Below are 17,500 nucleotides of genomic sequence, written 5' to 3'. Positions count from 1 at the left end.
CTGACTTCTATCTGCCTGGCATGGATTGTGTCGTCTTTGTACTGAATAGCAGCATCAAGGGCTTCTATCGCCTCGTCCATCTCCAGCAAGCTGGAATGAAATAACATTCAATGTAGATGATAAAAATAAAATAAATAAAAATAAAATTCCCTTCATTCATCTCATAGGGGAAAATTATCTCTAGGGTTTATTCCGAGGGAAGACTGGAATAACCCAGGCATCAGCTGCAGTGCTCAAGGCCACACAGCACAGCCGGTATTGGAACTAGGTACCATTCGGGTATGAAGCAAAGACCGTACCGTTGAGCCACGTTGTCCCCTGATACAGAAGTATGAAGAATTTCAAGATCTTCTGGCCGAATACGATCTCAAATGAGGATCTGAGAGCTAGAGAAAAGGTGAAGTCTCTGGAGAGTCTCATTAAAAGGAGAAGATGGCAATGGTTGGGGCATATCTGCCGCAAACCTGCTGAAAAATGGCAAGGAAGGTTCTGCAATGGGCACCCCAAGAAAAGAGGAAGTGAGGCTGCCCCAAGGAGACATTAGACATCACAACATTTGCACAATACTTGGCCACTTCTTTTTTTTTTTAAATACCAGAAAAATAAAATATAAAAACCTTCTTTCTTCCTCCATGGTGAGGACCTTCCCATCATTCAACTTGGCATCCATACTGGCACGCTGCTTGTTCAGTTTGTCTCTGGCCTGTCTCAGCTTGACTATTTCCTCTTTGACCTGTGACCTCATGTTGTCATTGACCTCTGGCAACTCTTGCTTCTTCTCTTCGATTTTCTTCTCAACTGAATCCAACTTCATTGAGAGGCTTACAATGCTCTGAAAAAATTATAAAAGGTCATTATTATTCATTAAATTTCATATCATGAAAAAAAAAAAAGAGATGGAAATGAAAAAAAAAAAAAAAGAAAAGAAAAATAAAATTAGATAAAAAGCAAAGCGTGATGCTTCTTTGACATCGGCTATATTATTAAATTTCATTTGATTTAGGACACTGATAAACTAAAATATAAACATAAGTTAACACCCCCCCCCCCCCCACCCTCCTAATAAATCTTGTGCTTCTGAGACTAGACCTATCCGAGACATCTGTCCAAAAAATCTGTATATTTTCTTGGAAAAAAAATCGGAATTTGAGGAGAAAAACTTTGCATAAACCCAAAATGCAGGATTTTCACCCTCATTTAAATAAATTGCGTATTTTAAAATACTTTAAAATAGATGCGGTTTAGTTCAATTCGAACAATATCCATTTCTGAGTTTTTAAAAATCACATTTCCACTCATTTAATCTGAAATTCAACTTTTTAAAAATCCAAATTGGGAGCAAAAAACAGAAAAAAAAAAAAAAGAAAGAAAAAAAAAGGTGAATTTCACCAAATTCCTCCCCCCACCCTCCCCCCCCCCTCCCCCACCTCCCCCCCAAAAAATCTGTATATTCCAATTAAATATGTAGAACTGACAGGTCTGTAAGAGAAATCAACAACGAGCTCTGTCTGTCGACAAGTCAATTTTGCACTTTATCTCACCCATCAAAATGATCAAATAAGTAACAGACCAACCTTGTTCAAAGATTTACTCGACCTCATCTTCTTCAACTCCAATTCGCTCTTCTGGGCAACGACTGCTTCCTTCTTGAATAACATTTCCTCTCTTCTTTGGAGTTCCTGTGAAAACAAAGACACAAATATTTTAAGGATAATCAATGATGCAATTAAAAAAAAATTAAAAATAAAATCATGACCGTCATCTCAAGGACAAGAAAAAAAAAGAAGCAACGAAAAATAACCAGCACAAATAACAAAAAAAAAAAAATGAAAAAAAATATTAAAAAAAAAAAAATCCCATAAGAAAATAACAAAATAAACAAACAAAAAAACAAACCCAGAAAAAACATACAAACTGCGACAAAAGTAAAAACAAAGCTAAAACAATTTAAATGCAAAAGTCAAATATCTCACTTGTTCCAGATCTTCATTCCTCCGTCTCTGCTCTAGAACCTTTTCCACTTCAGAATCCAACCATTTCCTCTGCTCTTCGAGTTTCTCTTGCTCTTCACTGTGTGAAAAAAAATGAAATTTTATTTCAGAGCCTGTGCTATTTCTTTTATAAGCAACGCTTTGATTATTTGTCTATACTAAGTACATCTCCAATGTGTAAAAGCAGGATTCTTTAAATTTATAAACCAAACTGCTGCCATCATCTACCGAAACATATATTTCTTTCCATTTAGACCAGAAGATTTTTATTTCAAACATTGATTTATTTAAAAGATCTAAAATAGTCATTTTAATGATTCGATATTTGTAGTAAAGTTATCTGGCATAAATGGGAAAAAAAGGGATTTGTTACAATACACTGCATAACCCTCGAGCAAGCTAGATAATCCAAGACAGGCGAGAGGCCTTATCACTCACTGTTACCAAAATATATTCCTATTTTCCCCAATACCACTAGAAAAAACAGGGAAAATGATGACAAAATTCCTTTGTCATATCAAGAAATAAAAAGCAGAAATTCTTGTTCTTTACTTTTAATGTTATTTTAAATTTTACATGTGGGGGACAAAAAAGAAGATAAACGATCTCAGACCCATCAAAACTATAAAGCGACAAACTAATGGAACTGGCAAAGAGTAAATACTACAACCATCAACACCTACACCACATCATCATCATGTGCCATCATCATCAACATAGTTACTATCAATAATTCAAAAAGGCTTCGTATGGGAACAAAACAGACAATGGACGTTTCGGGTACAAACCCTTCAGTATGATACTGCAACCACCATTGAGTACAGACAATACAAGTCATTTTTCATTATATTTTATTTGTTTTCCACGTTTATTTGTGTATTGTTGTGCTGACGAAGGTTTGTACCTGAAACGTCCATTGTCTGTTTTGTTCCCATACGAAGCCTTTCCATTTTCACTCTTTTGTTAGTATTTTACGATCACCGGCTTCAGGCAGCCCTTACCGTTTTCTATCAATAATTCATACCTTGTGATTGGGGGAAGGACACCAGAAGCAGATCTCAACCTCCTTTTAGCAGACGCCAATTCTTCATTCTTTCTTTTGAGGATTTTCTGTGTCTGCTCATCTCGAATCTCCAAGTCTTTCACTCTCTGGACCTCTCTTTGCATTTCCCGCTATTGATTTCATTTGGGTGGGTAAAAAAAAAATAGAAGTAACTTCACTAAAAGTAGGTCAAAAAAAAAAGCTTAAGAATTATTTTGAAAAACTTCACATTTCAAAATACTATCTCAGACCTGAAACAAATCTCTATAATATATGCAGTTTGTAAGCAAAGGAAAACATAATCTGGTATTAAGTATGATACACGCTATCCCCCCCCCCCCCCCCCCGCCTCCCCCAACTGTCACTGTCCCCAAAATAAGCTAGATAATGTAAGTGTTATATCAAAGCCCTTGTCAACAGTATAATCTATAGTTAGCTTTGCAGCACTCACTGTCGCTCAAAATTAGAACTGAATATTAGCTGTTTTCGCTATGTTTTAAAATGTTTAATGATAATATTCTAATGTTTGAAATTTCAAAACAAAATAAAATAAAATACTGTGCAAACTTATTTTCTTCATTGACCAACCTCAATCTTGGCCTTCTGGTCGACCTCATCCCTGTATTTCTTCTGCAGACTATCCTGTTGTTGCTTCATTCGGTCTATGGCCATCTCAAGGTCATGGATCCTGCAAAAAGGATTAGGATAACAAAATACTTAGTAAATACGATTAATGTATCTCCTTTCCTCTGATTCCATCAACAGTAAAAACAGTCTAGGTAAAATTTGATAAAAAAAACAAAACAAACCTCCTCCCCCCCCCCCCCCCCCCCAAAAAAAAAAAAAAAACTATCTTAAAAAAACTTGTTGGAATTTTGTAATTTGTCTTGTCCTGCAAAATATCCTGTAGGCGTTCTTTGTTTTAGTGTCACGTGATCTTAGCTTCATTATCATATAGATAAGAGTGATTCATTGGATAAAGAAAGAAAACAAATGCATATATTTTTTTTTTAATTAGATAAATAATTCACTTGATGCCTTGTTCAGGAAAAAGCAATCCAAACTCACCTTGTCTCAATTTACATTTTCAACCAATACAATAATTACATTCACAAAAGTATAAATAATTTCTAAAAAATAATCTCATGAAAAAAAAAAGTCTTACTTTTTCTCATTCTGGTGTGCAAAACTCGCCACCTTCTCTGACTCTTTCTGTTTCTTCTGTAGGGCGGAGACCTTGGCTTTGGCGTCTTCAATTTTCTTGCGATAATCCCTTTATGGTGGAAACAAAACAAAATCAAAAGTCTATGAGAAGAATTTTGTCTAATGCTCTTTGTTTTTGACTTTAAGGAGTTTTACTGTGCTAACCTCACTTTAAAGTGCTGTATCAGTGCCAATAAAAAGAAGCTGATGGAATAATCTACAGCCACGAGCTCTAATTTTTTAACTCAATGGTATAGAAATGACCTTCAAGTGTTGCATGCACAGCTTAACTTCTAACACTAAACCATCTGCGCCAAAAAAAAAAAAAAAAAAAAATAAAAAAAAAAACAAGTTTGACAATCTTGAGGAATAAAAAGATGGAGAGGTCATATGCTATTAATCTTAGTGTCTTATTCAACACAACCTCTAAGCCTCACCTAGACACAAGATTAATCTAGCAACACTGAACACAACCTGAATGTTCCAAAAAAATAATAATAAATAGGAGAGTCCACTCACATTTCCATCTTTTGCATATTAGCTGTTTCCGTCTTATCTTTAGTTTCCAATGATGCAAGAGCTCTCTGTACATCTGACAAGTCTCTTTTGGCCGCTTCTTTTTCCTGAAGAGATAGAAACGTGAAAAAAAATCAAAAACAAAATAAAATCATAAAAGCAAATTTGACTCAAAAAGTTGGGCACATTTGGTGTGAAATAAAAAAAATTAATCAAATGATGAATTTTACAAAATTAAACTTCGACCCAACCAAATAATTCTATTTAATATCAAGTCCAATTTTTACATTGCTGTATGGCACAACTGCTTTGACTGCAACAATACCAATATTTCAAATTGTTTTGTTTTCAATGTTCCATTGTTTATTGTTTTGCTGACAACAGGCTTGTACCCAAAACATCCATTGTCGGTACTGTTCCCATCTGAAACTTTTCCATTTTCACTTTTTCCTAAGTATTTTAACAATACCAAAAAGACTTGCCTTTTCCAAAGCCTTGAGCTTCTCAGCGTATTGTTTGTTCATAATCTCTGCATCTTTCTCTGACTTCACCAGCTCTTTGATCAGTTGCTCCTTCATCCTGAAATATAGACGAAAAAGACTTACAAAGTGATGGCTGAATGGTTGGTAAAAATTTTTTTTAAAAATCTTATTTGAGAAACTTTTGTTTGTCATGGCATGTTGAAGACCTTTTGAAGACCTGGACCCCACATCCCCCCCCCCCCACTATAATCCAAGTATCAGTCATATACTAATTGGTCATCTGGTACAACAGCAATTGACATCCAACTTAAAGCTATGGCACAAGACCGGAGGGCTTGCTCTGCTGGTCGCCGGTTTGGATAAGTAAACAAGTGACTCAGGACGTTTATTTTATACATTTTCTATATATTCTTAGATTTTCTGTACAGCATATGCTTTGGATTCCTAGTATTTTATTATATATCCTATGATGATCATATCACATCAATGTGGTTTTTAATTTGTCAGTTTTTATATGTAATGTGGACTAATTATTATGATTGTTGATATAAAGCACCAGTGAGCGATTTTATTTGGAACTAGGCGCTTTATAAATTTATTGTATTATTATCATTATTATCAATATTATTATTATTATTATTATTATTATTATTATTATTATTATTATTATTATCATCATTTTTATTATAATACTGTATTATTATCATCATCACCATCACTATCATTATTATTAAATCATTAAAGAATAAAATCAATGAAAAAACCCAACAATTTAAAAAAAACAAAAAAACATCGGCATGATGTTTTTAAGATTGAAAAAAACAAACAAACATTGGGAAAATCGGAGGGAAAAAAAAACCCACCGAGAGTTAGCAGATCCGAATGCTCTACCTGATATTGATGGATAAATCCCGAATCCTTTGATTGGCCTCTAATGCTCTGAGCTGCGACTGTTTGATTTTCTTCCTCTGAATCTCAGCACTGGACTCGACATCCATGTTGATGAGCCGACTTTGGTGGCTTTCTCGGGCTATCGTGCTGTTCTCTAAGAGGTTGGTGCTGCACCTGATCTCATCAGGACCTGAGAAGACAAAATAGTTTGGATATTGGTGCGTCTGCAACAGGGATAGTGATAATATTGATGCTGATAATGATAGTGATGGTGTTGATGATGATGATTGTTGAGGACAATGATATGATGTAGCAATGACTATCCCGTACAAATCTTTTTCGCTCACGAAGTGCCCAAATTGGCGACAAAATATGGGACGAAGCCGTTTCGTATATGCTATTTTAAAAAATTAATTACGACGCTGTTTATCGATGAATATGACTGAAAGTTGGCACACAGTTAGAAAAAAGGTCATTTTAGATTATGTCAAGCGACAAAACTCGTGCGATTACCAGAAGACCGTTAAAAATAGAGTTTTACTCTTTGGAGTAAAATATTTCTAAAACTACCGGGCGTGTAGGTTTTGTCGCTGACAAGGTAATACATGAACATTTCTTCTTTTTGGTTGTAAAATTTCATATGAATATGACGAGTACTTTTCCCGTATTTTACAAAACACCATCCTAATTTGTTCTTCAAGTTTCAATCTTTCAATCCACTTATTACGCAAGATACAACCAAAGGTCGGAAAAAAAATGCCGAAAAAGCGTCCCATATTTTCGCGTTTTTTTCCTCTTTGCGGGTCATCCAAATAAATGACACCTTTGAAACTGCATAACTTGTTTATTTATGAATGGATTTTCAAAATTCAAAAACATTTTTACTCATTTTTCATAGTCATTGCTATATGATGTTGACAATGATGATGATGTTGACAATGATAATTATGATGATGATAATGATGATGATGATGATGATGATAATGATGGTTATAATGAATGAATAGCAATATGATATTCTACATCAATATTCCAGTAATCTTTCGATGATACATCATTTGCTAAATATGAACCAACTGTTTGGAATTAACTTCCTTTATCTGTCTGGTTCTCAAGCAGTATTGTGGTCTTCAAGATTTGCCTGAAGTGATTTCTTTTCTCAAAATATTTATTATCTCAATTATAATTAACTGTCCTTGTGTAAGACAACTATTTCATAACATTTTTTCCTTCTTGTGTCTGCCTATTCTCATCATGCATCTTTGCTGGTGTCCGTGAACTTGTACTGGTAATGCAAGCGTGTGTGTGTGTGTGTGTGTGTGTGTGTGTGTGTGTGTGTGTGTGTGTGTACGTGAGCATATGAGTTTGAGAATGTGATGCGTGTGAAAACACGTTAAAAGTAATTGATGTAAAGTGCTCAGAGGTTTCAACAAGAGACATTATAAAAGAAGAAATATCGTTCTTATACAAAAAAAAAAAAAAAAAAAGAAAGAAAGAAGGAATAAAACACAAAAAGAAAGAAAAAAAAAAAAAGAAACCGAAAGTAAAACCCATAGAAATCAGTAGCAAAACAAATCTAATAACAAACAAACGAAAAATTTAGAAAAAAAAAAGAAAGTAATCCAAAGAACAAAACCTACCATTCATGCCGTGGCCTGCCATGGACGTGAGACTAGATCTGGGTTCATTGCCATTGTTATTATTGTTGTTGTTGACATTTTTGTTGGCTGCGTCTCTCTTTACTTGGAATGTTCCTCTCCTCTTCACCTTGGCATTTTTCCTACAACAGATATGAATGTAAATATAAAGGTTAAAAGGTCGTAACTTGTGCAGACCTTCTAACTATTACAAAAAAATTAGTAAAATTACATTTTGGCCCCAATTGCAGAACTTGATGTTTATTGAAAATGACAGTAGATGTAAATATATATCTTGAAGACCACAATACTGCTTGAGAACCAGACAGATAAAGGAAGTTAATTCCAAACAGTTGATGTCCGCCTGGACAAATGGGTAGAATGGGACAAGACAGCAAACGATGCCCTCCAGCCCCCAACAGAAAAGCTCCCAGCAGGCACAGACCTCAAGAGAAAAGAATGGGTGGCGCTGAACAGAGCTAGAGCAAAGGTGGGAAACACCGCCACCAACCTCTTTAAATGGAAAATCTCACCGGGCACTGAATGCCCATGCGGTCACCCCAGACAGACCATGGACCACATCCTGTCCGAATGCTCGCTGGGACCTCACTGCACCAATGCTGACCTGAGGGAATGCAACCAGACTGCCCGGGACTGGCTGACTCACTGGCGCGACAAGATATGATGATGACTAACAAAAAGTTATCTTTTGTTAAATTTACTGAATGAGGAACTGAAAAAATAAAATATAAAAAGTAGTCCCTCAAAATCACAGGGTTCGTGGGAAGTTTATTCTGGTTTTTGTAGCCTTTAACAGAAGCGGTTAGTTTACTTTTCTTTGAAAAGGTTGCTCTCGACTATCATATAGTACTTTCAACCAGATTTAATAGACATAGCTACCAAATTTGTGCCGGGTGAACAGAGAGAACAAAATCTGGTCCTTTTCCTTGTGGGGAAAGGACTCTACGACTGGGCTATCAAGACTCTCCTAGGTCCATCTGGTAGTCAACTTTTCGCAAACTGGTAGCTCTCACCTTATAGAGGTCCTTGCCTCCATTTCAACATCCAGGGCGTCACCGTGATCGTCATCACTAAGATCATCCTCCTCATCATCGCTAAACGTCTGGTGCAGAACGTCGTCCGAGTCTTCCAGTCTGCTCACCAGCAACTGACTCCTGGCCCGGAACGACTGCATCACTCTGTCCAGGGTGAACAGAGCAGGGCTGGTTTTGATGAGACGTGACGGAGGACGTAGAAGATTCTGTGTAATATAGGTAAATATTTTAATACAGTTATCTTCATCGGGAGACGAAGTGGCTGAGTAGTTAAGGCATTGCAATGTGACCTGGAAGGTCCTGGGTTCAAACCCCACTTCAGGCACTTTTGTTTTTTTTTTCCTTGGGCAAGATTATTAAATTAACCCACAATTTGCTCACTTTGGACAACGTGGGTGATTCCTGTTGACATCAGACATCTCGTTTGATGGATTATTTTAATTCCTTCATGAATGCCTAGGCGACGGTATCTAAGGATATCATGACGGAAGGTGTAATTTATTTTTTTAATCTTCATCTACAAGAATTGGGAGTCATTACAAGGCAATCTCTAAGTGTGTGAGGGATAATGGTATGATTTATTGTATGTATGCAATGGATTGCAATTACACTTTTCTATCCTTGTAAAGACAGTACAAATATATATAAAATGTGATTTATTATGATAATGTTGATGATGATGATGATGATGATGATGGTGATGATGATGATGATGATGATGATGATGATGATGAATGAGATTACGAAGACGAACGATTAAAGACGATGAGGATATTAGAAGAAGAAGAGAAGAAGAAGAAGAAGAAGAAGAGAGAAGAAGAAGAAGAAGAAAGAAGAAGAAGAAGAGAAGAAGAAGAAGAAGAAGAAGAAGAAGAAGAAGAAGAAGAAGAAGAAGAAGAAGAAGAAGAAGAAGAAGAAGAAGAAGAAGAAGAAGAGAAGAAGAAGAAAGAAGAAGAAGAAGAAGAGAAGAAGAAGAAGAAGAGGAGAAGAAGAAGAAGAAGAAGAAGAAGAAGAAGAAGAAGAAGAAGAAGAAGAAGAAAGAAGAAGAAGAAGAAGAAGAAGAAAGAAGAAAGAAGAAGAAGAAGAAGAAAGAAGAAGAAGAGAAGAGAGAGAGAAGAAAAGAAGAAGAAGAAGAAGAAGAAGAAGAAAAGAAGAAGAAGAAGAAGAAAGAAGAAGAAGAAGAAGAAGAAGAAGAAGAAGAAGAAGAAGAAGAAGAAGAAGAGAGAGAAGAAGAAGAAGAAGAAGAAGAAGAAGAAGAAAGAAGAAGAAGAAGAAAGAAGAAGAAGAAGAAGAAGAAGAAGAAGAAGAAGAAGAAGAAGAAGATGAAGAAGAAGAAGAAGAAGAAGAAGAAGAAGAAGAAGAAGAAGAAGAAGAAGAAGAAGAAGAAGAAGAAGAAATTTTACAAAGGGGGGTGGGGGGGGGGATGAGTGTTGAGCTTGCATTATGGGAATAGGGTGAGGAAGAAGAACAATCCAAAAACTCATTCTAGTGTAAGCATTTGCTAAGTAAAATTTCTTGGATGGCGATCCAATTCAATAATATATAAATGAAATAGAAAGTATGATTTTTGTGAATATTTTTCTCTACTTTAAATGACTTTACTTCTCATTTTTTAGGAGTGATGATAAATGGTTTTGAGCTCCATCTCTCCTGTACTGAAAATTTGAAAATAACCATTCCACTACAATGAAAGTGATAACAACAGCTTACGAAAATGATAATGAGCAGGATGATAATGATGATAATAATAATGACAATGGTAACTATATCAATGATGACGGTGATGTTAAATATGCTATCAATTACTTATGCCTTTTGGGCCACGATATCATGATATCGTCGCCTTAGCATTCCACGAAGGAATATAGATAACTCATCAAACAAGGTGTCTGATGTCAACAGGAATCACACATGTTGTCCAAGTGAGCAAATTGGGGGTTAATAATTTAATTACTAATGAATGCATCAACCCACTAAAATCCTACTATATAATTGTATGAAAAAAAAAAAAAGAAGAGTATAATTGGTTCTATAAAAGCACAGTATAAATACCTTCTCTTGCTGTTTGTGGATGTGTGCTGGCACTGACTTCGGTCGCTGGCCAGAGGAATTTCTTGGCTCCTGGTCAATCCTTGAAGGGATAGAGGAGGGCAGAGAGGCTGTTTCATCAACACTGCTGGCTCTCAATTGATTCAGCTGGAAGAAAGATGTACAAGCATGCACATTTATAAGCAACTGATAAAGCTCTTAGTACTATATTAAAAAACAAAACAAGAAAAAACAAAACAAATAAAACTTAAGCTTCTAAATGTGCTTAGAGTGCTTTACAAGAGGTCCCAAGCCAACAGCAACACTTAACATGGAGGACGAGACATTATGCTTGTAAGACGCAAATAATAATTTTTTTTCAGACTAAAACAATGCCGTTAGTACTCAGATACTCATTTTAAACCGGAGTGCAATGAGAAAATGTGAACAAAGAGACTTTTCCAAGGACTCAACTTTGCATCCACCAGAGCAAGACTCGAACCTGGTACCTACAGGTCCATAAGCAAGTGTCAAACCACTAGACCACAAAGCTCCACATATAATAATTAGATTTGACTGCAGATATAATGTATGGTTAATGCTACAAGCAACGAACAAAAGAAAAAAAAAGGTATAAATTTGATGAAAAATACAACAAACCGAATTCAAAGTTTTAAAAAAAAAAAAATCAGTATCAAAACAAATTGCATAATTTCCACCTCTAAAATCAGATAAAAATGCTTTGAAATCTAAGTCATGTCCTTCAGTTTGGTGACAAATCAATTTCGTGAAAAAATAACAGCATTCTCAACCATTTTCCTCTAAATATTTTAGTGAAAAACTCACAATAAGGAGAAAAAAAAATCAAATTTGGCCAAATTCAGCTTTTAAAAAAAATATTTAAATACTGATTAAACCGGTATAATTGTATTAAGTCTGCTAATGGAGACAGTAATGATTTGAGCACCAAAGAAAATGAAAAGTTAAGCCAAAAATTGGAATCTGGCTGGTGAGAGACGATTAAATGAGCTGTAAATCATTTTATGGGCAAATTATAAGGCACTGTTTTCGGCAGCAATAGCATGAAATTTGAAACACTGCCAGCTGTAATCCCCACAGGCACGCAATCTAGTAGGCAAGTCCCTTTTCAAGCTTAGCGGGATAAATTAAAAACCAAAACAAAAGAAAACAAACAACAACAAAAATAATAATGAATAAAAAAAAAAGAGAGAGAACAAAAACAAAACAAAACAAAACAAGAAAACAAAAAGAATTAATAAACAAGACAACCCCCCACCCTAAAAAACAAAAAAAACCCCAAAAAAAACAATAACAAAAAAACCCAAAAACAAACCAAAAAAAATGACAAAAACATTTGATTACCTTCACAGCAGCTTCCAATTCTTCAATTCTCATTTGCTGAGAGAGAAGTTGCTCCCCTTGTTTCTGGTTGATGTCCACGAGTTCCTGTAGCTGCAGCTCCGTCAAACCATTATTGTTTTCCTGAAAATTTTTTTTTAAAAGTACACAAATTGATAAATAATATATATATAATATATATATATATATATATATATATATATATATATATATATATATATATATATATATATATATATATATATATATATATATATATATATATATATACAATCAAGGTGGTGATTCAGAAATTCAATATATGGTTAATTGTGGAATTGGGACCAGATTAAATTTAAAAAAATAGAATTATGGTCTAGTGGTATGACACTCACTTTCGGATCAAGTCTTGGGTTCGAGCCTTGCGCTTGGCGCATAGTTGAGTCCTTGGAAAAGGCTCTTTACTCACATTCTCTCACCGTACTCAGGTGTAAATGAGTACCTGGCCGTTAACAGCGTTGTCTTTGTCCGAAAAATTGTAACATCGCCTAACAGGCGTCATGTCCCGTCCTACATGTTAAATGTTGTTGTTGGCCAAGGACCCCATGTAAAGCGCTTTGAGCACATTTAGTGGATATTGCACTATATAAAGCTCAATTTTATTTATTTTTTTATTTAATTGTATTTTGTGCGGCCAACATGGTACAAGGATATAACGTGTGTCCCACGCACCAGTGTGAAAAGTGACTTTCTGGGATGTGCGGTGAATGATTTTCTTTCTTTTTGTCTTTTTCTTTTTCAAATTCCAGTAATTGTTAGAAAAAATTTAGTTATGTGAGCACGTCCATGGGGACAAATAAAATTCTAACTTTACTCCTCATAACTGTCAAATTATTTATAGATTTCTGTAGCATATTGCAAGGAAAATATATAAAGACAGAAAAATTCACAGTACTCATATTGTATTTATTGTTCTCTGAATAATTAAATAATCTATTAGGTTTTCCTGTGAAACACGGACTAACTAAAGAAATTTTCTTTTTTCCCTTTCCTTTTCCTTTTTGGTCCAATCTTCAATTTTATCATGAATTTTGAAGCTTAAATAATTTAAACATTTTAAATACAACCTGAAAATAAATGAAGTTTTTCATACTCATTAGCATTAAACACTTTTACAAATAGTACCATCAAATATAAAAAACAAAAATAGAAGATTAAATACACAAATCTGAAAAAAATGATTGAAACAAGAATTTATGAAAATAAAACAGAAGAAGAGTTAACATTAAAATTCGAAGTAGACTTTGGAGCATATAAAAATATATATTTTGGCATACGTATCTTTTACGGCTATGTGGTCTTGTGGTATGACACTCGCATTCGGATATGAAGGTCCTGGGTTCGTGCCCTATGCTCAGCGCATAGTTGAGTCCTTGGAAAAGGCTCTTTACTCACTTTCTCTCACCATACTCAGGTGTAAAATGAGTACCTGGCCGTTAACAGTGTTGTCTTTGTCCGAAAAATTGTAATATAGCCTAACAGGCGGCATGTTCCGTCCTACATGTTAAATGTTGCTGTTGACCAGGGACCCCCTGTAAAGCGCTTTGAACACATTTAGTGGATATTGCTCTATATAAAGCTCAATTTTATTTAATATTATTTATTACTCTAGAAGTCAAATTTGAGTTTGAAATGAACTAGTGATGAGAGTTAAATTTTTTCTTTTTTAACGTCAAAGTTAAAATTTAGAAATAAAAGCATTGACCAAAATTTCGGTTTAAAATTAATCAATGAAATTCATGCTACACCTTTCTAGAAGTCCACGCTACGATTTCCTGTGAAATAAAGAACAATCTCAACAATTTTACTTTAATTGGTAAAACATTCATTACCTGTGCTACGCTTGTAACTAATTTAATTCCTTTCTTCGAGTGAATGGGCAATAGCCATTTTTCCTGTGCTCTGCCTGCTTTGCTATTACTACTTTTCATTTTCAGTTAGCACGAAGCATATATAAATCACTAGAAGTGGTTTCGCTATGTTTTAGCATTTTTAAAAGCGTTCTTTGTACTTGTATTTTCAATCACATCTAAAAGGTTTTATACCAAAACTGTCAAAAATTACATAAGCAATGGAGTGCGCCATGCTGAAATTTCCTTGGGAGGAATTGTGCTAAAAAGATTTTTTTTAAATTTCATTTTCAGTGGAAAATAAATCATTTAAGAAAGGATGTGCTTATTTTTTCTCTGTCATCTATCTGGGTTTTTAAGTAATCTATTTATATTATAAGTTTTTTGTTCTTGGCTGAAGAAGGGTTTTGAACCCAAAACATTACGTGTTTGGTATTTTAAATCTTTTTTGAAGCTGTTATATTAATTTTTCCTTATTACTTATTTCAGAAAAGGTGCAGTATCAAGGCCGTTGTGAAAATAAAATAATGTCAGTTGATAAGGGGGCAAACACAATCATTAATATCCTTACCATTTCTTTGAGGGCTTCTTGTAGTTGAGCAACTTCTCGAGTTTTGTCAGCAAAAATTGTCTCATCACTCTCGAGATGGGATCGGCACTGAAAAGTAATACATAGATACAACAGAGTAATGCAATGAAAAGTAATTCCATTCTTTACAAATCGCAATCATTGGACTACGATTGTCCTTTAACTTTTCTCGACTATGATAGTCTTAAAATATTTATATGCTATAGAAACATAATCTCTAGGTCTGGTGGCTCTGAAGGATTACCCTGCATATTAGAAAATACAAAATAAGTCTTTGAACAATGACCTCTAGTTCACATGCTATTGCCAACAGTAGCAAATTATTAATGCAATGATAACGAATCAATCGCCTGGCTACATCCAGAAATATTGACACTTCAATATATATGTGACTTGAATCCCCCCCCCCCACCTAAAAAAAAAAAAAAACTCAAAACAAATATACAAAAAACAAAACAACCTAAAATATACCCAAAAAAATCAAAGATCTGAGGAAAACTTGGAACTTTCATAAAGCACAATACCCTCAAAATCTGCTCAAAGCACAGGAATCACTAACAGTGTTAAGCACAGGATACATATTCTATTTTACCTGTCTACATAACTCTACTCTCCTCTTACACGTCATGCTCGGTTACTTTTATTATCTAAATGTGATCTTTCTTTTCACATCACTTCATCTTTTTTTTCGGTCTTTATCTGCCCCTTGAAGTTTGCCATGGGCATAATATCATTAGATCTTTATTGTTTCCATATATATATATGAGTCACATTTACTCTTTATATATATATAGCTTTTTCATATTTTGCCTCTTTACCTTTTGTAACTCAGACTGCAGACTCCTAATTGTGTCATTCTGTAACTCCTCTCGGCTTAGGGTCATCGGAACTTTATTTTTTATCTGGGAATGATAAGATGCCATTATAAGGTGAGGGCGTAAAAATAAAATCATAATTTGGTATTACAGGTTTTGACTGTGAAAAATATTAATACATATGTGTTATCCAGCTAGACTGAGGATGGTTTCAGCAATAATAATTTAATTGTGTACAACAAAATAAATTTCAATAGAAAGAAAATAATTTACGTACAATTCAAAGAAGTTACTGAAACAGTAATTTTTAAAAAATCATATATACTCCATGTGAAATGATCTTTTATTAAAAAAAAAAAAAAATTAATTAAAAAAAGAAACCAAAGCCCCCCCCCCCCCCCCCCCCCCCCCCACATAAAACCCCTCTCAAAAATGACCACAATTCAAAATCCAAAACATGATATGAAAATTTTTAAAACAATATGATAAAGATGTCCTTAACATTAAAAAACAAAACAAAACAAATAAATACTCAACAACACTTTTCCAGATATGAAAACATCGATCCATCATGATAATGAATACTTTATTGCAATCCTCTAGTCATGTTATAAACAGAACACTGTATCATATTCAGAAAAGTGGGTGGAGCAGGCACTTACGTTAATAATAACAAGAAATGAAGTGAGTAAAAAAGTGCCAGAAGATAATAGAGAATAAAAAACTTCATGACGATGAGGGCTCGAACCCATGACCTTACAGGTATGGAAACTCTGCCTGGTTGGGAGAAAGTATCTCTACAGTAGAGCAACCATGATAGCCTACCTCCTCAAGAAGATCCATCCAGTCCTTCAACCGCAGGTGTTGACTGCGTGAGAGGGCATCCTTCCCCTGAATGTCCACTATATGTTTATATGCCTCTTCCGCTATCATACGGTAATGGGCACATTCAGTCTGCAATCTGAAAACAAAAATGAAAATATAAAAAGTATTTTAAAGAAAGTATTTTTTAAAAACTTGAAAATATCAAAGAAATTTCTGAAAAAGTTAATCAAAGATGGCAACTCTTTTTCCCTTAAAAAAATGATATTATTTCTTTTTGGTTACATAGAGTGGCAGCCATCTTTTTATGGTAAAAAGAACAAATCTCCGCTGTACAGTACAAGATAAGATAGGAAAAAGATAAGTTATATATGCTGTCAAATACCACAGATGAAACTTGTTTACATACTAAGAACAATGTAAAGGTTTTGAAAACAGATTAAACTACAAAGTTTCAGAAAAAAGTGAACAGGGTACATGTGTGTGTGTATGTGTGTGTGTGTGAGGGGGGGGGGGGGGAGAAGAAGGCGATGGGGGTGGTATAGTATTAATTGCTGAATAACAATACAGTATTGCATAGAGAACGATAAAAATAATGGTATCAATTTAAAGATTTTTTAAACAGTTGTCATTTAAATAAAAATAAACAGATTTGATTGCAAAATGTTTCAAAAAGAACCTGTGAGCCTGTTAAAATAGATCTGACTCAAGTGCCTCTAAGGATATGACGAAAGTAAGGCTACAATGTCAGATGCATCATTCAAAATCTAAATAAAGCCCTGGCTCTATAAGTACTTTTCATTCATTCCGCTTTCGTAGTTAATTATACTAGATGTCCTCCTCTTTCATATTCAAAGAGATGTCTAGTTACAGATTATCATATGGCAATACTTTCAACAATACCTCAAGATTTTAACCATGAACAGCTGCCAACAACTCTATTAACATTCATAAAACATAATAATGATGACAATAATAATAATAATAATAATAATAATAATAATAATAACAACAACTACAATCTAGGTCTGCAAATCATATAAATAAACGTGTTAATAACCTTGTTATTTTCTCCTCCATCTCTTTAATGAAGTTTGCATCTTGTAAAACTTTCTCTGTGTCTGAGTCCCCGTAGATACTCATCACTGTACTGCGCTGTC

General features: G+C 34.4%; 1 protein-coding gene across 2 annotated transcripts in view; it reads right to left on the bottom strand.

Annotated features, from left to right (window-relative positions):
• Positions 1 to 17,500, bottom strand: part of LOC144978831 (kinesin-like protein KIF27) — a gene marked incomplete in the record, with an annotated part of 35,243 nt that overhangs the window by 11,346 nt on the left and 6,397 nt on the right. For both annotated transcript variants that reach the window (XM_078925378.1, XM_078925379.1), the window contains 18 exon segments: positions 1 to 90; positions 618 to 832; positions 1,575 to 1,679; positions 1,974 to 2,070; positions 3,016 to 3,164; positions 3,622 to 3,721; positions 4,199 to 4,306; positions 4,756 to 4,859; positions 5,235 to 5,331; positions 6,126 to 6,315; positions 7,766 to 7,905; positions 8,797 to 9,023; positions 10,870 to 11,013; positions 12,229 to 12,348; positions 14,686 to 14,772; positions 15,522 to 15,605; positions 16,344 to 16,479; positions 17,401 to 17,500. The exon segment at positions 1 to 90 is cut by the window's left edge and continues 25 nt beyond it. In XM_078925378.1, the coding sequence (XP_078781504.1) occupies positions 1 to 90; positions 618 to 832; positions 1,575 to 1,679; positions 1,974 to 2,070; positions 3,016 to 3,164; positions 3,622 to 3,721; positions 4,199 to 4,306; positions 4,756 to 4,859; positions 5,235 to 5,331; positions 6,126 to 6,315; positions 7,766 to 7,905; positions 8,797 to 9,023; positions 10,870 to 11,013; positions 12,229 to 12,348; positions 14,686 to 14,772; positions 15,522 to 15,605; positions 16,344 to 16,479; positions 17,401 to 17,500 (2,293 nt within the window).

Source organism: Berghia stephanieae, chromosome 8 (genome assembly GCF_034508935.2).
Source record: "Berghia stephanieae isolate SIO BIC M18660-M18661 chromosome 8, UCSD_Bste_1.3, whole genome shotgun sequence".
Lineage (NCBI taxonomy): Eukaryota > Metazoa > Mollusca > Gastropoda > Nudibranchia > Aeolidiidae > Berghia > Berghia stephanieae.
Note: the sequence above shows the minus strand (reverse complement) of the source record. Positions and strands in the feature narration are given on the sequence as shown.